Raw genomic sequence first — 23,965 nt, 5'->3', positions numbered from 1 at the left:
TCGAACTAGAGTGCCTAGATGATGAACAGTGACATGCCAAAACTCTGATGATTCATGGTGGACTGGTTGCATCTGATTTCTGATGCCAAGAACTAGAATGACTAGTTCGTCAGTGAACTGGTCGGTGTGGCAGGCAAAGATTTCAAAATTGCTTGTGCCACTGGGATGAGTTCATGGCCTTGAACATATTCAGGAAACTTTTGAAACAAATAGAATCCATGACCTCAAATATCAATCACATATCGGGGGAAAGAATAAAGGCAAGGGGCTGAGGAAAGCAAAAGTCTCCGTCGCCACACAAAACAATGATAAAAGAAGACAAAATGCAAAAAGTACCATCGCTGTACTCTTATTTATATTTGGCTTGAAGTAATTTTTCTGATTCAGACCAAGTGACTCATTTTATACTAATAAACTTTTGAAGGGCGGGCGTTAAAATACATTCTTTGGCACCAATAAGAAGTATCTCCGCTAACACATTTTCGTATAAATTGTTGTGAGGCACTTAAGTAGCAAAATGACACGACCGGGAGACATTGAGAAGACAAGTCCTTGAAAATCTGCCTCGATGTTGTATAATTGTACTTACATTTTGATAAGCTACACAAAAATGCAAACATTTCTTTGTATTTTCATATATCAGATAAATATGAACAGAGATGGATCAATTCCGTGGCACCGCTCCTCAGAGGAAGCAATGCCTGATCAATAAAAAGATCTTCTGTACACGGGTTGCCCTTGCTAAATAAGAAGCCTGACGCGCATCCGCCCAAGATACTTTTGGCTGTAAATATCTGTGGGAGATTAACTTGCTGAGTTCACAACTTCTGAAGCTCTTGCTCAGGAACAATAGCGGCAACAGGCTTGTATGAGCCTAATGCTTGTTGTTGTCTCTGTCTCCATACAAACCACATCCCCAATGTTGCAAAACTTAAAACCATTACAGCAACACCTCCTAAAAGAAGAGCTGAGTACTTCCTCCACCATGGCCTGCACAGAGTGAACATATTATAGAATTACCATTAGCTAAAACTGAACTGTACAAGGATCAGATAATAGTTACCAAATGTAAGCAATTGTCTGAAAAACATAAAAGCTAATGCAAGTGTTGCACAGGTCAGCTGTTATGCACTCAAGTAACTGTAAATTTCTTAGCACAAACTTCACAAGTTTAGCTCTTCAGGAATCACAGAAATCATTAATATACTCTTGAACTACCTAACTCAATCTAGTGACTAAAATGATAGCTCAATCTGAAAGCTAACCAACTGAGTTAATAGAATTCACAGTATACCGTTTCCGAAGTGGCTCAATTTTCCATTCAACTAACTTGGAGTTTTCAAACACACCAGGAAGCTGAAAACGGTGTTCAGTTAAGCGATCAATTATTTTCTGCAGAATATAGAAGATATGTTGAGTAACAAAGTAATGTAGTTGTTAATAAGAATAAGATAAGTTCCTTGGAAGTTCCAAAAGAATTACCATTGCTGTGATATTGGAGATATATTGAGCAGAGCCCATCGGATGTATAGAACATCTCATGAGGGTTTCGTTTCCTCTTGCAGTAAAATTCAAAAGATGAACCTGAAACCATCAATCCAAAATGATTACAGCCAATCTGATGGTGCAGGCAAAGGAACAAAGGGGATTCCTCATAGAAAATCATTTCCTCGGAAGTTAACAATGTAAATGATCCTTTTTGCTTTTTAGTCTTTAGATTTGTTTCTTGTATCTGTATGATATCTCATTCTTTGTGTAATTGTGCTTCATTATCAATATATATCCTGATTTTACTGACAAAAAAAAAATAATCCACACCAAACACAGGGCACCATAGCAAAATCTGAGAAGATAACAGGGTATGAAAAAGAACTACTGCTCTACCTGGGATGTGTTAACTTCTAAATCTTGTGCAATGAATTCAGCAAGTTCTCGGATGTGAGGCACCAAATCAGAGTACTTTATACTCAATGACATATCAAATATTATGATTCCAATCTTGACTTTGCCTAAGATCAGGTATGAAAATCAACATCAAATATGATCAGTAATTGAACTCAAAAGAGGAATTATAATTAATTTCACAGGACTAATGCGGCCTTCCACAACACATACAAGACTTGGAGAATTCCAATTACTGCATTGTTGATAGGTGCAGCTATTATAGAACGGGATAAAGCAAGTTAAGTGTCACTTGAATGACTATGACTTGCACACCACATTTGATTGAGTTCTGGCCTTCTAGTTTCACCACAGACTTTCACACCACATTTGATTGAGCTTGAAATTTATAATAGACCGATCTTTTGTGAGGGAGATTTATAGGTGAGAAGTGATATTATCCTCGCGAAAAAAGGACAGCTACTAATTGAGTCGAAGGACAAGAAGGTCTGCATTCACTATAATTTCTTTCGCAGATTCATCAATACAAGTTTATGTACCCAATTAATCAATAATTACATTATACATACCAACATTCATGTCATGAACTGTGCGAAATGTGTAAATGGCACGCCCATACTCATGTACTACTGTTCCATAAACTGATAAGTAATTATTTGTGTTCGATATTTATGTCGACCAAACTACAAATTCATTTAAACTAAAACAAGTGCCATGGTACAAATTTATATTCACATTCTAAGACAGAATAATGTGTTACAATGGTCACTTGCAAGTTTGAAGTTTAGAGTACCTGGGTTAAAATTGTTATTCACTGGCAATCCACTAGGAGCCATGGTTGGTGGATATCCTGTAGTTGAGTTCTTGAGATGGTTACTTGAAGATTCGGTGGAATTAGCTCCTAAGATGTGTACATTGTCCCATAGAACAGAACAGTTGGTTTTAAAGAACCCAACCTTCTCATTCTCCCGATCGTAAGTTACAAGAGTATTGCGGACGATGATTCCTGCAAAGACAAATCGTAAAGAAGAATTGTACAGAAAATACCTATAGTCATAAAGAATGGGGGTGTTTGGATCCTATTTATTTATTGTCAATAAACATTTATTAGTGAAAAAACGTTTTTTGAAAAAATAAACATGTTTGGTGTCTATTTTTGTAGAAAGTACTTTTTCGTCCAAAAAACATTTATTGGTCCAAAAAAACATGTTTTATGATAAATAGCAAAAACTTTTTTTTCAAGTTAAAAAACAGTTTTTTCTTCTCACTTTGTCATCCAACTCCAAAGGCATATGGATTGCCCATTAGTGAAAAATGCCGAGATATACTAAGATATTTCAAGAAATATCACAAAATTTACTAATTTGATAAAATAGCTTTTAAGAAAAAATCTCAACCAAACATGTTTATTTAAAAATTGTTTTTAGAATAAATATTTTTTCAAAAAAATACTTTTTGAGAAAAACTGATTTTTTGAAAAAATGAGATCCAAACACCTACTAAGCATTAATGCCAGAAAGTGAAAAGAACGTTCTATGCTCAAGTGGCAAGCTGCCATTATCATAAAGTAGATTGAACATCAGGCATCATTGTATCCAATGGTTTAAGTTTTAACTGACCATGAAACTTTTTCTCTTTTGATAAACTTCAACAGTTTTTTACACCAACTGACCAGTCCCCAGAAACGTCCATGACATTTCCAAAACCTTGACTTTGCAGTATAAAGACAAGACAAATTAAAGATACACTAAAAGTGAGCCTACCTCCCAAAAGCGTTGTGGGGTCCTTTCCATTTTGAAAAATCCCCAGGCAATATGCTCCAGGATGCTTCGAATGCTATACAAAAGAATAAAGTAGCAGAAAATGATATAAAACCATCAGACTTAAATGACTTTTGTTTTAAAGGCCAGATTATATACTTGAAAGAAGAAAATTTTGACCAAGAACTTTAACGACAAAACAGTAAACACACTGCTGATGCAACATGTGGACCAAGCACATGATTATTATGATAAAATAATTAAAACATCACATGTAGTGACAAAGGTAAACTGAGGAAAAGCTTATGTTGTTTCAAGCGTACCTTGAACAAGTAGTTTTCAGGAGCCAGGGAGAGTTTTTTCCCACTTTCAAACACCATTTCGACCTTTGGAAAGGTCTTTGATAGTTCAGGCACGACACTGAGAAAATTTTAAACAACCATTAATTGTTATCCAAAAAATGGAGAAATCAAACTAGATGCTCTTGAGCTTTAATAATTAAACCACCTTCCAGCACCAGAGAAACAGATATCATTATAAGTTGGATCTGGACCTCGGATCGGTTTAAGGTGATTCAGATTCTCCGTAATCTGAAAGGTTAAAACATAGAAGTTATGCATAACAGTTGAACAAACTGAGTAATAAAATACAAAAGCAAACAAATAAATAAAAGTAATGATATAACAACAGAGAATTGAAAACATAGAACCAACAGAAAGCCAAAAATAAAGTTGCACTGAACATTAATCAAGTTTAAAATTGGTATGCTGTGGCCAACAAAGGCAAAGAAGCCACTTCTTCCATGAAAAATAACAAAATAACTATTGATCATATTCCAAAGAGCCCAAATTCATATTTCTTAGATATATCTTCCTTGCATAAGCTTAAAATTTCAGTTTCATATTTCATTAAACAACAGAGTGAACCCAATTCCCTGAATAAAGAGTTAAACGGAGAAGATAAACTTAACCAGATGAGCATGTATGCCATAGGGTTTTAGCCTTTTAGGGCATTCATTCATAATACCTCAGACAAATAAAATCAAGTTCTATCAAACAACAAAGGCAAACCATCCTTCAATGAAAAAAGGTGAAAGAGAAATGAACATAAAAAAAGTGAAAAAGAGGAAGATATCTTACAGCATCCTTGAATGCGAGAAATGCTTCTTCAGGTAGGTAAGCATATGTGGTTCCACTATCCAGGACAGTTCCATGCTTTTTATTAAAGATATCAGGGTTTAACTTCAACGACTTCCCAGCCACATGTATTTCCTTCAGATCAATGTTGTAATATGGGCTGTTTCCATCCCGAGACTAGAGTAAATGCGTGAGATGTAACAAATGTATTTGTTTAGAAAACTCATTTTTTTTCTGTTCCCTATTGGAGCTATTATTACTGAAACATACCTGCGAACAGGGTCTGAATGGGTAAAGACCATCTCAGTAGGAGGAGAGATTCCACCAAGGATCATCACACCTCCCCCAACATCCATCCCACCATAGCATAAAGAAAATGAATCGGCAATGACACCCTTGTCGACAAGTTGATCCAAAATACTGAGCTGACCACTACCCAAACCAATTATGCCATCAGCACGTTGACTGTAAAGATCACCAGTTTCTTCATTTTCACAACCAAACACTGCACGTTGGGGCTTAAGTGCACTTCCACTACCAAAAGAAACAATGTCCTCACCAAGAACCCCGCTACTAGAGCTCATTTCTGCATATTGCCTCTCGTAAATGCATTGTGTCCTATCGCTATTGCAAGTACAGTCCGTACTGCATTTTACGGGTTGGTACGTGCTTGACAAGTCTGGTTGGAATCTCGGATCCTTTATAACAAAATCAAGTCAATGAAACCAGCTAGACTTACTTAGATTTTCCTTCCCATCCAAATCTTACACTAACGAAATATTACAACTCACGGGCTCAAAAAATAAACATTACCTGATGCTTGCCACATTGTTCACACGTAGAGCAAGGAACATAAGTAACAGTACTTCCAGAATCTACAATAAGTGCAAACTCTTGAGGAGGCGTTCCAATCAAAAGCCGAGTAGTATAATACCTGCACAAAAAAAAAAAATCTTTATTCAATCCCAAAAAAAAACAAGACTAGGCCTAAAATTAAAAAATTAATAGTAATTTACCCATTGGAAAGGAGATCATCGTAGAGACGCATACGAGCATTGGGGTGTCGACTTTGTAACATTTTAAGCTGTCTACGAAAACTAATGGGAAGTTGTTGTTCAGATGAATTGGGTGTTGAACGGAATAGAGGTAATATCATTGCAGAAGAACCAAGTGATCTTATAAGCATGTCATCTTGATTTCCACCAGAAACAGAGATGATGAATAAGAAGAAGAAGACAAGGGTGGTTCGAACCATTGACCTTATGGTTCTGGCCATGGATACAAGAGAGATTGGAAGGAAGGAAGTCGTTGGCTTCTTCTTCTTTTTTTTTTACAATTTAAGGAATCAAATATTATTATTTTTCAATTTTAGACCATGACCATTAATATAAGGAATAATTTTTTTTATATATGCAACCCAAATTAAGATATTTGCACCCAGAATAAGAAGAAGAAGACAAGGGTGGTTTGAACCATTTGACTTAATGGTTCTGCCCATTTAAGAATACTAGTATACTACTAAGCAGTGGGAGAGGAAAATGGAGGAGTGGAGATTTAGAGTGTCTGGAGAGTGAGAGAGAAGAAAAGGGAGAGTGAGAGAGAAGAGAAAAAACAGAAAAAGGAAAGAGATGAGAACAAAGCAGAGAAACCAACCAAGTTTGGTTTTTCCCAAGATAACCCCTTCTCCCCAAAATGTTAAAACTCCGCTCACGGACAAGAGAGATTGGAAGGAAGGAAGTCATTGGCTTCTTCTTCTTTTTTTTTATTACAATTTAAGGAATCAAATATTATTATTTTTCAATTTTAGACAATGACCATTAATATAAGGAATAATTTTTTTTTATATATGCAACCCAAATTAAGATATTTGCACTCAGAGAAGAGTGGAAAGGGAAAGGGAGAGGAACGAAGACCAAACACATTTTTGTCACTTGATTACAATATAGTCATACATTGAATGCAGCGGATAAAAATATGGCAAAACGTGGAATAAGTAAGTTTGTTACTTCACTCATACTAAGAAAGCACATCCATGTCATGTGGGTTTTCCTTAAAGAGAACGTTATGACACTAAAACGGGGCTTTTACTAGACAAAAAGTTTCTCCATCCCATCCAAGTTACAACTACTCTTTGTTGTGCTTGTACATGCAACCTGAAGCTTCTTGTATCGTAGCAACTAACAATGTTCGCCTCCACAAGTGCACAGAGTGAAAGTGAAGGTGCTGTACAACTGACAACATGGTTTACAGAAGAGTATATTTGTTCACCCAGACGGAATGTTCTGCTCCACAGAATTAACATAGACAGACTAAAAACAACTTCCTTGTTAGTGTTTTACCATATCTTTTCTTGACATTGTATATGCATAATGGATTTAATGGGGGCAGAGATGTGGCCAGGTCATATCTTCTTACAGTAGTTGGAAAAAGGCAAAATGGAAGTGGTATTGATTCAAACAAAGCTTCCAGTTTTGGCCTGAATGAATATATGTGACATAGAATATATGGATATAACTCATCATTTATTCATTCTAAGCAAGTTCAAATGTCCTGAAACTTGATTTTAGATATAAGATGATATCGCCATATGCATGGCATTCATATCACATTTTACCATCACTATATTGTTCTGTTTTACTTATATACTGAAACTTAATTATAAAAATAACAATAATCAAGTATCAAATGAAAAACAGAATAAACACCTTCAATAAAGTAGACATCACTACCAGGTTCATGTCATACTCAAAGAAGAGAAGTGGAGTCCAGCCCACCTACACCAAGCAGAAAATTCACAATTTTCCTCCAGTGAGACATCTGCATTTTTCATGTTTACCAGGTACTGCTGGTAAATACATCAGGGAGTCCCAGGTCACATTCAAAGGCTATATTTCTCTGGAGTAAAATTTAGATTTTACCTTCCGGGCGTAGGCAATCTCAATCCTTCCAAGTATGTGTATGTATCTGCATGTAGTTTAGGAAATCTGTCAAGGTTAGTCTTACAAAGCTAGGCGCGTGCAGCATCCCATGCTAGACCGAACCATTGCCCTGCCACGTGAACGCATATGCAGCTCTGCATGCTAATCCCAGCCACACCAGCGCAATACTGCCAGGTTGTCATACAAAGTAGACCTACTCAAGGATTAACATGAGGCAAATGAAAAAAAGGAAATTCATTCAATGACCATTGCCATTTGTTCTTCAAAACCTTATGCTCCATAAAAGTATTGGCACCAGCAAGAAAAGTAAAGTTAGGAGTACATATATATTGTGAATTAACTTTTCGTTATGAGAAATATATGGTATCAAATATAGAACTGGAAGAGGGGCTAGGAAAACAATAAACAGAAGACGAGGATCATCATTATCTTTTTAAGTTAGTATATTTGTCATGAGAAATGAAGTTAAATTGAGCTAACTATTAGACTGCAACAATCATTGGTCTTTTTTTTGCATGTAACTTTCTCAATCCATCAAATGGAGCCTTATATGCTATTTTCATAATTCATGCTTCAAATGCGTATATGGAAGTTGATTCGACAGCACCACAGAGGATTTTCAGCCATCGGATGAACTCCAGAATCCACGGTGATTAAACAGCTAGTCTTAGCGGAAACCACTTGTTATAGACCCCTCCTCCCATTGCAACACATCCTACCTCATTAAGTCTCACTCTGTATTTAAAGCTCCCCCTCCCCCTACCCCTCCCCAAACCAATCTCATAAAATCTTCCCTCCCTCTCTGGTATTCAGATCTTAGATATGAGTGACATCTTCAGAGAAAACGAGATGAGCCTCTTGCAGAACAAACTCTCCATGTTGATGGAGGATGAGTCCATGCCAAAGAATGTAGGAAAAGCAAAGCCTTTCATGATCAAGGGACAATGGACACAACAAGAAGATGGGTAAGTCCTAGTTAGTCTCTTTTCCATTCCTCAGTTAGATTCGATATATGACTAATTTGAAGTCCTTGCAGATCACTGAGGAGACTTGTTAAGAAATATGGATTCGGGAGTTGGTCACATATGGCTGCAAGGCTGGGTGGCAGAACTGGGAAACAATGCCGAGAGCGATGGTATAATCATCTTCGTCCTAACATCAAGGTTGGCCTCTCTTTCAAAGATATCTCTCTGTATCCTTAAACAATTATTTCTACCATTGCATGTATCCTAGAACCTATCAGGGCTATTAACACTATATCTTCAAATTGACTGCATCATAAGGTCAAATATATAAATGCATGGTTGTTTGCAGAAGGACGCATGGACTGTGGATGAAGATATTGCTCTGGTTCAAGCACATAAGCAATTTGGGAATCGATGGGCTGAGATAGCCAAGAGAATCCCGGGAAGAACTGAGAACTCGATCAAGAACCACTGGAATGCAAATAAGCGGAAGCGAGATTCAAAGCTTAACAAACAGAAGTCAGGGGTCAGCGGACAACCTAAATCAGTCTTGCAGGAATACATAAACATGTGCTCGTCCATGAATAAAGGCAAAGACAAACCAAAAGAAGCAAGCAAGGAAAGGTACAATAACAATAGCATGTCCCTGAAAGGCAAGAAGAAAGAAGGGAAGGAAAATGATGAAAACAGTAAGCCGTACATTCCCTTTCCAGTGAATGAAGATATGCATGTCATGCAGAGCAATGTGGCCAGTGAGAACAACTATGCAATGTTTGAAGGCATGGATCTTTCTCCCTTTCTCACATGGCCTAATTCATCTACTGTTTCCTTTGGTGTTTTTGGATCTGGTCTTGAAAATCCAACTTTTGGTTGGGGAATTGGATTCCCCACCGAGTTTGATTGTGTGAAGAACGAACTGGACTTGATGGAGATGGTTTCCTCCACAGTCAAAATAGGTGATTGGTGAAGTGTACTGAGTAAGTAGGCAATAAATGGTACGACTGATGAACAATAAAATAAATGGAGTGCCTTTTTATCTAATTATTGTTAGTTGTGGATCATGCTTATGAATTTTCAAATGGAACTTTTTATGAATTAGCAATCTGCAACAATTTGGTAGTTCTTCTCGGTTCAAACATATTCAGATATGTTCTATGTAGATATACAAATACGTAATTGCTGCCCTGTTTACCTCTGTACGGAGGAACTGTTGAATACTATGCGAGAGGAACGCTAAGAAGCAACTCATTTCTATGAGTTGCAGACATTCCACCTCACAAAGAGGTAGAGAAAACCATATCACACAAGATAACCACTAACAACACCAAAAGAAGATAAACCACTTGGAAAAGAAAAAACTAGAAACTCACAAATTCTACAGCTTGAGCATAAGAAATGTATATCAATCCTCTATGAAGCGTTAGTTTTAATCACATCCAAAGAACATCTATGATATGGCTGCGTTAAGAAGGGGTGTTGCTGGTACATACTAAGGATAAAATTAGGAAGAAATGAATATTTTCCCCAACTGAATCAGGTGGCAGTGTAGTAAAGGATCCTCCTAGTAACTTGTATATAGGAACAAAAGAAGGTTCCTCATAATGTCCCAACTATGTGTCTCATTTAAGTTAAGAGTTCAGTGACTAAATTGAAAAGGAGTGGCAACAATAATAAACCATATATAAACGATTCCAACTATGCATCTCATTTAAATCAAAGACTCTACTACTGTATAACAAGCAACAGTGGGAAGAACTCAGAATGTACAGCTCAAGAAGACCCCAAAATCTTCTTTACATCCCTTCGAATGGCTTGTATACACACTAAACTGCCACAGGGCTACATATTATTCATCACCAATCTACCTTCCCTGCCCAAGTTCACATAACTACGTTTTCCTCTATATTCACAGTTTCACAGAGCTCATGAAACTCAAACAACAGAAACGACCACCCCTAAAAGGCACTGACATACAATTATTAACTCATTGCAACTAACAACAAATTAGTCCAGGAAAGAAACAACACATGCCTGCTCCTGCAGGTTCCCCCAATCAGTTTCTAATACTACGTCTCAACATTGTGCATCTCCAAGCAGCTACTTAGTTAATTGATCAACCCGAGCAAGAATCCTTTTCCCATATGGATGGCTGCGAAGTGACAAATCATGCATCTTGACCAGATCAACCATAACAAAAAATACAGGAGTCTGCACTCACAAAGAGGAAGTAAGGGTTAAAGGTAAACTAGAAGAATGGCAATAAGAACAAACAGGGACAGGCGGCAAGATGCAGGGACAGATCTAAGAGATAATGGGCAAGCAATTGTGATCTAACCTTAAAAGACACTGTTAAAGCAGATTGAACAACATAGTTTCCAAAAGCATCTTGGAGAAGTTTCAAAACGTCGGGACTATTAGCCATTTCCTTTACAATCTGAGTGGCTTGATCTTCATTTGACTCTTTAAGACACCGCTCAACCACATTGCTGCTGAACTTTTGCATGGAAAGTCTTACAAAACTCCCTTCAAGCTCTCTCAGTAGCTTTGCTGTGTACTGCGGTATCTTCAGTCCCAGTAGGTATTGTACAACATAGTTTCTGATAACAATATTTAATGACAGGTTAGTGAATTGAGTCTGCATTTGCTTGAGTACACTATTGAAGCAGGGCAAGATGAGGACAGAAAGGAACATAAAGACATACCCGTAAGGATCTTCAGCCAGCAGCGCTGCATTTCTTGTTATTTCAGCTACAAGACGCTCTTTAATTTCTCCATGTGAATGTTCTACACATAGCTGCAATACACAACATCCACTGCGATCCTTTGCAATATGAACACAGTGAGCTGCTACAGCATCCAAAAGGTACTGCAAAAGATGGATCATTTTCAGTGTTGAGATATAATGTATAATGTGACACCAGGCGTTTAAAGCCTTGTATCATAGTATGTAACACCCTGGTGCCTCCGCACTCCTTTCCAATTGGCTTTGAGTTGGATGCTCCAAATTTAAGAAGGACGATGTGGTCCACGTCACCAAATAAAGTTAGTCAACGTACTTGATCAGGTAACGAGCACGTTAATATGTATTATAAGTTATAAAATCCCCCGTCAGGGGTTTGCCTTGTATCATAGTATAGATGACCCTGGGTCACTCTGTTTATTGCCAATTGGTTTTGAATAGGATGCTCAGCTCCAAATTTTAAATTTAGAAAAACGACAATTAAGAAACTGTACCATTTAATATGGTATATATGCACTGAAATATGATAATGAGACAATTTGATAGAGAAACCAACAAGTAAACCAAGGACTTAATGCTTCTCCACAAAACTATGATAATGAGACAATTTGATAGAGAAACCAACAATTAAACCAAGGACTTCTCCACAAAACTTCTGCAAATAGACTCGTAAAATGAAAAGGTAACATTTTGAAATGTAAGTAACAATGATGATGGATTGGAAGAAAGGAAGTTTTTTCCTCCTCCCAAACTTTTGATTTTTATTCTTTCTTTCTCAAATACCTGTTTCCACCCTATACATTCAAACCATGCCATGGGTATTATTCAGGTGTGAAAGAGAAACGAAGAGAAGACGATGGAAGCAACTTTAAAACCATTGAAACTTCATCAACAGGTTCATCCTTGGGATTTACACATTGAAAACAAAATAATGAGTTAGAGGAGGAAACTAAGTTGGATCATATTCACAGATGAATATGTAATAACAAGAGGTGCCCAAGGTTCCATCAACTCCATTATGCTGCTAGGCTCATAAAGTCGAGATCCTCTGCATTGTTGTTTACGCATGATTACAGATACTCAATAAACTGATATGATACCGTGAAAAAATGTTAGTTCTGATTAAGTTTTCAAAATGTGGCCTGAGAGGATCTAAGCTAGGCTGGCTAAAATCAATATACTTTTAAACTCCCAAGACAATAAACTATATAAAATTACATAGTATTTGTTAAATAATATAAAACAAATTATTGAAATATGATTAAAATATTTTTAATAACGATTACTTTAATAACATGACACAGGACCCTTTATATAAATAGATGGACTCTTACTTTAAGAACAGTTCATTTTGAAACAGTCTTGTATATATGTGTTAACCGTCTTCCATATGGGTATGTAATATGTATATGAGTCTGTAAGCAACTTGTCCATAATCCATACTACCTTCCAGCAAGTCAGCAAAGATGTAAATACTGGCCAAGCGGCCATCACTAGGTTATTAATAGGTTAGAGTTGATAAAGTACAAATGTAAGAATAACTCTAAATGTATTGAGCAAACCACAAACTAAACAATGCAGACCTCAATAATTTGATGCAGGAAGAACACAAAAAAAGACGGGAAAAAAAAGACTGGGCGTTCAAAATATCGATATAAAACACACTAGTTGGTAACTAAACAAACAGACAAACCATCAGAAATTTAACATTAACAACAACAATATGAAGGAAAAAAAATTGCTGTGGTAATAGAACCAAAGCCGCACAAACTACATTAAAAACCAAATTTCAGCAATTTAACAAGGCGGAACAACTTGGTAATTAACACGCAGCAACAACAGAACATTGTCAAACCTAAACCATTAGTGTAGCCATAAAAATTCAAAAGAACTACTAAGCACTCTTCAGAAAACGGCTGCAATAGAAACTTAGGGACTCTGTCAAATCAAGACACCCGAATAAAGTACCATAGGTATTATAGCAACCTGCAGCTACAGAAGCAGGGATTCCTTACACAATGATTCAAGTTATAAGACTGAAGAATGGAGATGCAATATACCAAAATAGTTAAACACAACTAAACTATTAGAACCCTGCAAACAGTAGAACCTCACTAAACTTTCAACAAAAGGTTCTCTTTTAGAGCACAGGCCACAACATACAAAGATGACGAAAGTTATAGCTCTTATTAGAGAATATGTGCCGTGTCATGACTTCAGATCTGTTTATGATGATTATTATTGTATTATTTTCATCTTGTATATGTTTTCTTCTACCCTAAACATAACACATTATGGTGGTTATTTGGTTAATTTGGCTTATTACAGTGATTTTGTGTTGAGGGAAATACAGGGAACTTAGAAAAAACTAATCAAAACAAAAACATAACAGAAACCAAAAATATTTGTTCAAAGTGAAAACAACTTGGGTGAACATCAAAAAGTCCAAACCTTCAAACAGACATGATGCAAACACCAGCTGATAATAATAACTTGGAACAGAACAACCATGAAAGTATCAGCACCAAAGGTAAGGTTGTTGCACATATTCTTTAATATAAGAGAAAACAAACACCAGCTGATAATAATAACTTGGAACAGAACAACCATGAAAGTATCAGCACCAAAGGTAAGGTTGTTGCACATATTCTTTAATATAAGAGAAAACATATAGAAACAAATAGTTTACCCAATGATAGCAATCACCATTTATCTACTTAAAAATAAATCATATGTATCACAATAAAGATATACCTTTTTGAGTTCATTAGGGAAATGCTTCACACAGTACTGAATAACATGGTGCCCGTTTGTGTCAGTTATTAAATCGTATGTACCAGGCGTCAAAGCAGAGACAATTCGAGCTTGTTGGTTCTCACTGGTGAGACGCTCCAACAATTTCTGCACAGCACGAGTTCTGCAAGAAGAAAAAAATATAATCTTTCCACCAACTCAAACCCTCATTTTGTAACAAAATTAAGATATTTAAGAGAGCAAAAAAATACATACCCATGCATATCACAACATATTTTTACAAGTACATTTTCACGCCTTGTCAGTGCTATAACAATGTCATTCCTCTGCTCCCCATTGCAAGCATCCAAAAGCTTCTGAACAAGATAGTTCCCAAACTGATCAACCATTAACACACCCAAATGATCTTTAATCTCAGAAAAAATCAAATCAATGTCCTCCTTCCTGCCCCCTTCAATTTTCTTCTGCAAAAACCGACCACCGTGTTGATCTTTTGCCACAGAAGCCATCCTACCCCTCAATTCCTCCAAAGATGTAAACTTTGTTTGGTTCATCAACTGATGGAACTGTGAATTATTATTAATTCTTGACATATTATAATAGTCTCCCAAATCAGATTCAAAACTATCAACACTACCACTACCACCCCTGTTTGAAATCCTTCCAAGACTACTACTAGAATACTGCTTTGGCATAGACTCATTCTTTAAACACAAATTACAAGGGCACTCACCACCTTCACCATTCACCCCAGTATTATTCAACAACTTTGGGTAGTGATCGTCGTAAACAGGAGGACAGTTATTCAATAAGGGTCGTTCATTAAATGGTTTTCGAAACATCATCTGCATTTGTTGCAACTCTTCACTCATACGTTTAACTTCTTCAATAAGAAACTGACGCTCAATCATTACCCGATCGATTGAAGTTAACGTTGTGTTTGGTTGAGGCATATACTGTTGTTGTTGTTGTTGAAACTGTTGTTGTTGTTGTTGATGAAGTGGTGATGGTGGAGTGGAATAAGAAAGATTCAAACGATTAAAAGCATCCATAAGAGAAGCAGGTGTTTGTGTGTAAGTGGTTTGTGAATCATCATGGTTAAAACAGGGTTGTGAGTACTGGTTGTGGTTTTGGTAATGGTTTTCCGCCATTGGAACAATATAAGAACTACCACCCCAGAGTGAAGCAGCAAGATTATTTTCTTCTTCCTTGTTTCTGCTCATCTCCATATACTAACAATAAAGATTTGAGGAGAAACAAAATAGAAGGAGACGAGATACTCGGGATTTTTTTTTTTTAAGGAGAGAGAGAGTCAGGGTTTTGAAAGAGGTTTAAGAGATCACGATGATATCTTTTAAGTTGTTAAACTTTCCACGAGAGTTTTTCTCGGTCTCAATTCCTACTATATTTTCTCTCTCTCTCTACAAATTTCTTCTCTTTCCTCCGCATTCATAGAGAGAGAGTTCGCATGTAATTTGCAATGAATGTAAATGCGTTTCAATTCTCCTCTTGCATGGATTTTATATAGAATACGTATTTTATACTCCTGTGTGTTTGTTAGCTACATTAACTCCACTTCAATCACCTATATTTAAAAAAAAAAAAAAAAAAAAATTACAATCACCATTGTGGTTTACATCATGGGAAATAATTTTATATTTGTAATTGTGTTGAACAATGATGTTAAGAAGTAAATGTATACGAACTCTATTGGTTTGTGGTCAATTTATGGATAGTAAGAATATGATAAGTGATTTTAAGAATGGAATAGAATTGTTCATTTATTAGTTAAGATTTTCATTATGCTAAAAACTGTATGAACAATAACAATAATAAATGATTTTGAAAATGGAATGGAATTATGAATTTATTGACAATTAACTACTTTACTAGTTAAGATTTTTAGTTCCTCTGTAATTCTATGCCAAAAAATGTAAAACAACTAGTCCTATGATTTTCAATTTTATCCATAATAATTGTGTACCGTAACTTAACTATTTACGTTTGGGATATGCCACATCAAACACTCTAGCCAAAAAATGTAAAACAACTAGTCCTATGATTTTCAATTTTATCCATAATAATTGTGTACGGATCGAGTTTGATATGCCACAAAACACTCTAGCCTAATGTAGATTCAATCTTCGAATTTGATTCGAATCTTTTTCGAATGGTCGATTTTTATATCCGTTTATTTATTCAGGTTGGATTCGGATATTAAATTTCGAATATAATAAGGTTCGGGTCGGTCGAATATTATGAAACTATTCATATTCGGATATAGCCATATCCGACTCAAACCCGATCCCTACCCTACCCTAATGTTTGGGGAAAAAGAGTTTTTTTCTAAAAAACTAATTGGGTAATTTGATGTTGCACGCGATTTTACTATTTTTTTTTATACGAAAATTGAACTTAATCCGTCTGTAAACAATCGTTGAAACTGTTAGGGGAGAAAATACTACTTGTTTACCTATACTAAAGTTTTTCATTTGTTGAGAAAACATAAAACAGTGAGTTGACTCACTTTCCTTCCTATTCAACTTAACAAAACCCTAACTAACCACTCATTGCTTAGCCGCCGGACTCCAATCAATGCATGTTATGATGTTTAATTTTTTAATTTAATTTGGTTAAACAAAAAGATAAATCTTCACTTCCACCATAGAATATAACTCATTTGTGTGGTTGAGATCTTTTTGAGTCCAATATCAACCAAAGAGGGGTCTTCCAAATTTATATGTACATCATCTAAAAAAGACTACACTTTTTAATTTTGGAATCAAACTTGTGAGTGGGGTGGAGAAGAAATTAGGAGAAGAAAAATTAAAATAATTGGGAGTAAAGAGTTATACACAAAACAAGTTAAATAAAAATATAAGAATGGTGGCGGTGGTTTCCGACAGGGACAGGAGGTGGTGGTGCTTGATGGTCAGATATGGTGGCTGTGCTTAACTGAAGATGTGGGTGGAGAGTAGAGACGGTCAATTTGAGTAAATGAGTCAAGTTGAGTTCCAAAATTTTAAAAGTACATCGGTACATGGTCAAATTTATTTGTCTACCAATTCTCCTTGTTAGGGATTCCAATCTTGGTTCCAATAAAGTGATAATAGGTCACTTTTAAATCATCAGAATCAATTAATTTTAATGCGTCAAACTTAAACAAGAAGATACAATCGTAATCCACAGTTGACAAATTACAGATGATACGCATCTGTACCCGGTTATAGAGGAACCGGCCTCTTGGTGTTTTACATTGGTTAGGACACTTGAACACACACATCTACACATTTCGAACACATAACACAGATATCGGTTGTAGGATCACAACACGAAAACAATCACATTTCGGTAATTTTCCGATATACAATCAATCATAAAGAGCACACAGCAAAATATGAGTAGAATTATACTTTACACATTATAAAAGCACAACATGTACCATTTAAATTTAAATTAGATCTTGTTTGTTTTTTGAATTCGGTTGTAGAGAACTCTAAGTTTTAAGCATTCAGAGGCTCAAAACTTGTTTGTTTTTTAAAAGTAGTTTAACACGAAAACAACCAATTTCTTTTCTCAATGTTTTAATACTTGAAACAAGAAAGTCCCTTCTTGCCTTTCTTAAGAACTCAAAGTTTGATGGTAATTTTTGTTAAAAATAAAATTACATATATATATTGATATAAACCATTAAAATATATTTGTCAAACATATTTTAAATAAATTTAAAGATTTTTTTCACCATCTCAAAATATAATATATATTTTTGTTTATACAAATTTTTAAAATAGATAGCATGAGTAAAATTGTCACATTTATAAAAAGCACAACATTCTACCATTTTTTAAATTTAAATTAGAGACTTAAGCTGCACAAACCGAGCATTGGAACTTCAGCCGATTAAAAGTTTTTAAGGAGTACAATCGTTTCATCCGAGCATATTATGCCCTGCGATGAGATTCGAATACCAAAACTGGGATAAAACATACTAGAATATTCATCTCAAAGGAAATGAAAAATCTGTAGAATTCCTCACAGGATCTATCTGAGCTAAAAGACTTGCTACACCACTAACATCTGCATTAGATATATGACTGATGAGAAGACTGCAAACCACCACCTATGTATGCCCCATAATTTGGAGGAGTTCCACTATACGGAGTAGCTGCTGTGTAATTAGGTGGTGCAGCACCATATGAGGCTGCTGATGCATAATTAGATGGAGCACCACTGTATGACGGTGCAGGGGTCCTCTCATCTGGGGCATAATAAACAGACCTTTGAGAAATGTCAAGCTGACCATAGACTCCTTGAGTAGGACCTTGATAGTCGTAAGTAGCTGCTCCAACTTGTGGATACCTTTCCGAGACCCCCATGTACGCTCCTACCTCACTATAAACTGGTGGTGGCTGCCTATCTGCAGCAGCAAAAGGCATGCGTGAACCATAATATCCACCATTTGCACGAGCCTTCTTTGGTTGTTGATATTTGACTGTTTCCCCTGTCCTCTTTTTATCGCTTTTTGACTTCTCTAGTTGAGACAACCGTTTCAGGAGTGGTTCCAGTGGATACTCCGCTTGAAGCTTGTATTCTTCAACACACTTTACGACAGCCCTAAGTGCAGCAAGCTCTTGGGCATTAACATCAATCTGAAAACAATTAGGCAGAAAGAACGCAGTAATTACTAAACAGAACATAGAGCAATCTGTATGATTCTACAAATGGAAGACTGAAAAGCACCTGTGCACCAGCAGTTCCAGGACTCACGCCTTTTCCTTGTGAGTTTCTCCTCAGGTCCTTCAAGTACGTTTTCAACAGAGGCACAGGAGGGAAGCTCTCAGTGAGCTTGAAAGCATGCACAAAATGTACTGCATCTATCTGTCTTCCCGTGTTTATCAAATTTTCAATAACACCTGCAAAAAATTAGTTTATCAGCAATGGCAGACACCCCTATATAATACAATGTATGAGCATATTCCATGTGGATTGGTTATCCGCTTGATATCCCCGTTCGTCCCTCACCACTCAAAAGGAATTCTATCCTACCATGCCCTATGTGCATAATTACAAATATGATCTCAGGACAACTGTGGTGTAGTAGTTCACAAGACACCAACCTGGCACTTTGTCAGAGAGCCCAAGAGAACGGCAGAGGTCAGGTGCCTGCCTGCGACGAGCAATAGCAAGAACAAGCTTGCAAAGTTCCTCTTTGTCAAACTCGGGAGCAATTTTAAAAGTTGCAAGGAGCTGCAGGAATGCCTCAGCTTCCAATGAACTTCCATTGGCACCATTTGTGTTTGCCTCAACCAACCTAGGCTTCCACTCATCAGCAATTGCCTTAGCTTGCTGCTTGGTTTCACGGTTCAGTGGGTGATCAACATCTGTCTCATCAGCCCCTACCAACAAAGGTGCCACTGATTCCATCAGTAAAGTACATGATTTGCGAATGCCCTGGAGGGCTGCATCAGTCTTATCACCTTGATTGGTAGTTTCATCAGGAGGGTAAAACCCCTCCAATGAATCCAACACAATTCGGGCTGGTTCAGTCGCACTTTTCAATGCAACAGGGATTTCCTGTCTTATGGCAGAAAAATCTTTTCGGTTCTCCACTATAAAATTCAAAAGGCCTTTTGCATCCATCTGTTCGCAAAATTGCGTCAGCTCTGGACGGGGCTGAATGTCAACAGCCATAACAAGTTCACCTGATCTATGAGGAGAATTCTCTTCTGGATCAGGAATGGTTGCATCAGGATCACCATCGAGTGAGCTACTTACCTTGTTTTCTGCATTGCCATCCAAAGTGGTAGGTTCAGGAGATGCAGGCTTGTACTTCTCTCGCGCCTCCTCAATGGTAGCAACAGCAGCTTCTTTTAGCTCTTGAACCCGATCCAACAAAGCTTGCTCTTTAGCAGCAACAGTTGCCTCTCTCTCTTGAATCAATATGCGACTCTCAGTTTCCTTTTCCTCAAATGTCTTCACTTTCTCTTCTAACTCGTCGAGCTTCTTCTTTAACAAGCCCTCGAGGTTGTGAAAGTATTCTTCAAGTTCCTTCCACTGCACCTTGTTCTCAGAAGCATCCTCATGAGATCTCAGTTCAACAAAAGCCTTGCCAAGCTGTTCCACAATCGAAGCAGTAGATTCAATGCCAAAAACGACAGGTTCAGTATCACCCATGGCTGTGTGCAGCTGTCTGAAAGAGAATCAAAATCTTGCAGTAAGAACAAAAGAACCAATAGTCAATTTTTGAGGGAAACAAAATGTAAAAGTACAATAACAGTAAACGACAAATGTTTAACTCCCAACATCACATAATCACACCACCCGTCCACAATAACTGAAGTAATGATCAACAGAGAAAAACGTGATTGCATTGGTAACAAAGAGTTGGTAAAGCTCGATATAAAATCCCGATTATCACTCCCTATAATAATTTGTCATGAAACCTTTTTCTTAATTCTTTGGACATTATAACAAACTTAGATTTACACATTAAAGCTTGGCCAAACAATAAGTCATCACACATCCTCTTCACTTGTTTTACATATATATAAATACATGCAATGAAACTAATCAGGGCCATTCTAAACAAAAACAACAAATATTCTACCTCACATTGAATTTCATATACCTCAAATTATTTTGCAAAACAAGTAAAGAGGTTGCACACTAAAAATTGTGACCCTAAAGAGGCTTCTAAGCATTGTAAAGTTACTACGAGGAACACTATGAAAACAAAAGGAGTAAAATAGAGAAATAGCATACCTTAAAAAAACCCCAAGTCAGTGTGCCTGAACAGAACAACTTTCAAAACCCTATCTTCACCCACGGGATTAAAATCACCAGAGAAATAAAATTGGGATAATATATGGGGGTGCCTTATTGAGTTGCGGCTACAGGGTTAGATTAATGGAGAGGAAAAGACACGCCACTTTTTTATGATTTTTGATGTGAGCACCGGTTGTGACAATTTCAGATATGGGTTCACGCGGTCCCGAACCAGGGTTTTTTGTTTTTAGAACTGCCAACTCAAGTTTTGTTGAGTTTTGGGCTTTTATTCACTTGTTGGGTTTTTATTTGCTGTCGGTTCTAGGCACGTATTAGTGCTTGGGCCCTTTAGATTTTACTCAATCCAATACCCACTACGGCAACACCTTTTGATCATTCAAGAAATTGGTTCCGAGGCTCATTTTCAAGTGAAACCGTTTTTTATTAATCACTCTTAAAAACAATTTTCAAGATAAAATAACCCATAAGTATGGACAAATATCCTGGATTTCTAGATTTGAAATAAATATTTTATCATTTATGTTGTCTTGGCTCATTGTTCATACTTTATGGAATACATATTGGAGTACGAATAATCATTGTTCATTCACAATCATTGTTAATACGAACAGTGGTTGTTCATAGCTCATATTGATGTATGAACAGTGATTGTTCGAGGCATGAACAATCATTGTTCATACTCCAATAGACGTTAACAATGATTGTTTATACTTTTACGTACTGACAACATATCACGTTGAGGTATGAACAGTGATTGTTCATACGTACTATATATACCGGGTCGTTTCGGTTGGGCCAGGTCATTTATTATTTTTGTGTCAGGGGTATACTTGATATTTTATCTACCCAAGTCATTTTTAATTTCACGTTAAGAATATATTTGACCTTTCATCTATCCGGTCATTTTGAGTGATTAAAAAAAAATGGTTCAAAGAGTTAATTTTTCCCCTCATTTGTCTTGGAGAGTCACTCTCTGTTGATCATTAATCTTTTTCCATCTTCTATCTAACCACCACCCAACTCAATTCACAAGATATAAATTGAATCAAACCTCCTTATGATCGTAATCCCACAATCTCGTTAGCAAATAAATTAATAATTCAATGTTGATTATTAAATTGTAAGAGAGACATTAGCCTTACTAGTCCACAAAATATTACCGTTAGTTAACTTAACGACATGTATGTTATAGTATGAGGGTGTGCACCCTTTATTTACTTTTTGTATGAGGGCGTGCGCTCCCTATACATAGTTGACGTATGTAAAGTATCCCACATTTCTATAAGTGTGGATACGTAATTAGTAATTGATGTTTTGGATAACTTCACACCCAAGGTAGGTTAAGTATAAATATGCATGTAACTCTAGGAAAAGTAACTACTATCTCAATAACCTAATTATTCAAGCCTATATTATTCTTCATTGTTTTTTTCTTGGTTTCTCTCGTTACAACAATGTCACAACTCTCCTAACATCACCACTAACATGAAATTTAACATAGTATCAGAACATCAAGTTTAATGGTATGCTATGAGAGGTTTCTCAAAATTAGGCATCACCACTAACATCAAACTCGTTAAATTTAACATAATTTAAAGCTCATTCTAGATAGCGGTAGTTCGAAGTTCATCAAGTTTAATGGTATGCTATGAGAGGTTTCCCATCAAAATTTATAATTTATCGATCCAAAATAATAATAATAATAAATTTTTCGATATATTTGAGTTCAAACGAGCATATATATAATGGTATTAGTATAACTAGGCGAAGTCGAGCTTGAGCTTCAATATAGTAAGCTATTGGGGGTAATGTTCATCCAAAATAATAATAATAATAAATATATATTTATATATAATGGTATGCTAGGAGAGGTATTTCAAAATCAATATAATCAGTATATATATATATATATATATATATATATATATATATATATATATATATATATATATATATATATATATATATATATATAAATCTTTTGAAGTTTTACTATTAATTGTTTTAATATTTGTGCAAGAAAAAGTCATTATGTTTTGAATCATCTATGGTGTTTCAAAATATTGTGGTGTTTTAGCCTTTCTTATTTTTATGCTATATTGTATGTTCACAACTTATTCATCGTGATGGTTTCAATGGCACCGCTTCATTTCAGATTTTGATTCATTTTTACTATTCGTGCTTTTATGACATGGTGCTGAGTTCTATGGTGTTTCACCGGCGTTTTGTTTTAGCCTTCTTATTGAGAAGCTTATTGTATGATGTTGTCATTGATGGTTCAACTTTTCAGATTTTGATTCATTTTATGTCGCAGTGGTGCCACATACTTAGGTGTTTCATTGACTCTTACTCCCTCTTGTTAAGCTTATTGTATGATGTTGTCATTGATAGTTTAACTTTTTAGGTTTTGATTCATTTTATGCTGTAGTGGTGCCACGTACTTAGGTGTTTCATTGACTCTTACTCACTCTTGTTGAACTTATTGTATGCTGCTATCATTGATGGTTAAGCTTTTAAGGCTTTTATTTCTTTTATGCTACAGTGGTGCCACGTACTTAGGTGTTTAATTGACTCTTACTCTCTCCTGTTGAGCTCTTTGGCTGAAATGCTCGAGTTTTCCACGATTTGTTCATGTTGTAGTAACACCATAAGTGCACTTGTTAGAAAAATGGATTTGCACAAATCCATTGAGATATGAATGAGTAATTTGTTTCTTAAGTTACTCCACATTTTTAACATTAAACCTGCCATCATTTGATTCACACCACACTATCTTGTCCTCCCCAGCTTCATGGGGCCTAATCTATAGTTCTCGAACCTTTTGACTTAGGAATGTAGGTAGATGGTTGTTGAGGAAGTCAACATTCCATCCACTCTTATCCTCCATCATCAAGTCCTTGAGTTGAACCTCAGCCAGCTCGACATTATAGAACCCCATCTTCTTGATACATGTTGGTATACCATTTACCAGCAGCCAGGTTCT

At 36.2% G+C, this 23,965-nt stretch overlaps 4 protein-coding genes and 1 long non-coding RNA gene across 6 annotated transcripts; 1 reads left to right on the top strand and 4 right to left on the bottom strand.

Moving 5' to 3' along the window:
- Positions 1–532: 532 nt before the first annotated feature.
- On the bottom strand, positions 533–6,151 carry LOC147520686 (Eukaryotic aspartyl protease family protein). The gene is made up of 12 exons (XM_086592199.1): positions 5,815–6,151; positions 5,612–5,732; positions 5,069–5,496; positions 4,802–4,958; positions 4,170–4,252; positions 3,986–4,082; positions 3,666–3,738; positions 2,696–2,908; positions 1,885–2,009; positions 1,483–1,584; positions 1,295–1,392; positions 533–990 (listed from the first exon to the last, which is right to left on the bottom strand). Exons 1-12 carry the CDS (start codon positions 6,072–6,074, stop codon positions 819–821), a joined length of 1,929 nt encoding a protein of 642 aa, XP_086448325.1. The 5' UTR covers positions 6,075–6,151; the 3' UTR covers positions 533–818.
- A 975-nt stretch (positions 6,152–7,126) lies between these two features.
- On the bottom strand, positions 7,127–10,209 carry LOC147520684 (uncharacterized). The gene is made up of 3 exons (XR_015214450.1): positions 10,073–10,209; positions 7,717–7,930; positions 7,127–7,572 (listed from the first exon to the last, which is right to left on the bottom strand). It is a non-coding gene; the product is annotated as an uncharacterized LOC147520684 (long non-coding RNA).
- Positions 8,150–9,741, top strand: LOC147520685 (transcription factor MYB119-like). Its single transcript, XM_086594972.1, has 3 exons — positions 8,150–8,702; positions 8,774–8,900; positions 9,052–9,741. Exons 1-3 carry the CDS (start codon positions 8,560–8,562, stop codon positions 9,667–9,669), a joined length of 888 nt encoding a protein of 295 aa, XP_086451098.1. The 5' UTR covers positions 8,150–8,559; the 3' UTR covers positions 9,670–9,741.
- Positions 10,210–10,357: 148 nt separating the features above from the next.
- LOC147520683 (pumilio homolog 12-like) lies at positions 10,358–15,108 on the bottom strand. Its single transcript, XM_086594971.1, has 5 exons — positions 14,452–15,108; positions 14,197–14,359; positions 11,405–11,568; positions 11,038–11,299; positions 10,358–10,910 (listed from the first exon to the last, which is right to left on the bottom strand). Exons 1-5 carry the CDS (start codon positions 15,105–15,107, stop codon positions 10,800–10,802), a joined length of 1,356 nt encoding a protein of 451 aa, XP_086451097.1. The 5' UTR covers position 15,108; the 3' UTR covers positions 10,358–10,799.
- A 2,957-nt stretch (positions 15,109–18,065) lies between these two features.
- LOC147520682 (FRIGIDA-like protein 3) lies at positions 18,066–21,238 on the bottom strand. Of its 2 annotated transcripts, none has more exons than XM_086592198.1 (4): positions 20,959–21,238; positions 19,314–20,404; positions 18,937–19,109; positions 18,066–18,845 (listed from the first exon to the last, which is right to left on the bottom strand). In XM_086592198.1, exons 2-4 carry the CDS (start codon positions 20,368–20,370, stop codon positions 18,279–18,281), a joined length of 1,797 nt encoding a protein of 598 aa, XP_086448324.1. In that variant the 5' UTR covers positions 20,371–20,404; positions 20,959–21,238; the 3' UTR covers positions 18,066–18,278. The 2 variants fall into 2 exon arrangements, with proteins under 2 accessions (XP_086448324.1, XP_086448323.1); XM_086592197.1 differs by having other exon boundaries at positions 19,314–20,386; positions 20,959–21,235.
- Between the last annotated feature and the right edge of the window lie 2,727 nt (positions 21,239–23,965).

This window comes from Coptis chinensis, chromosome 2 (assembly GCF_015680905.1).
Source record: "Coptis chinensis isolate HL-2020 chromosome 2, ASM1568090v1, whole genome shotgun sequence".
NCBI lineage: Eukaryota > Viridiplantae > Streptophyta > Magnoliopsida > Ranunculales > Ranunculaceae > Coptis > Coptis chinensis.
Note: the sequence above shows the minus strand (reverse complement) of the source record. Positions and strands in the feature narration are given on the sequence as shown.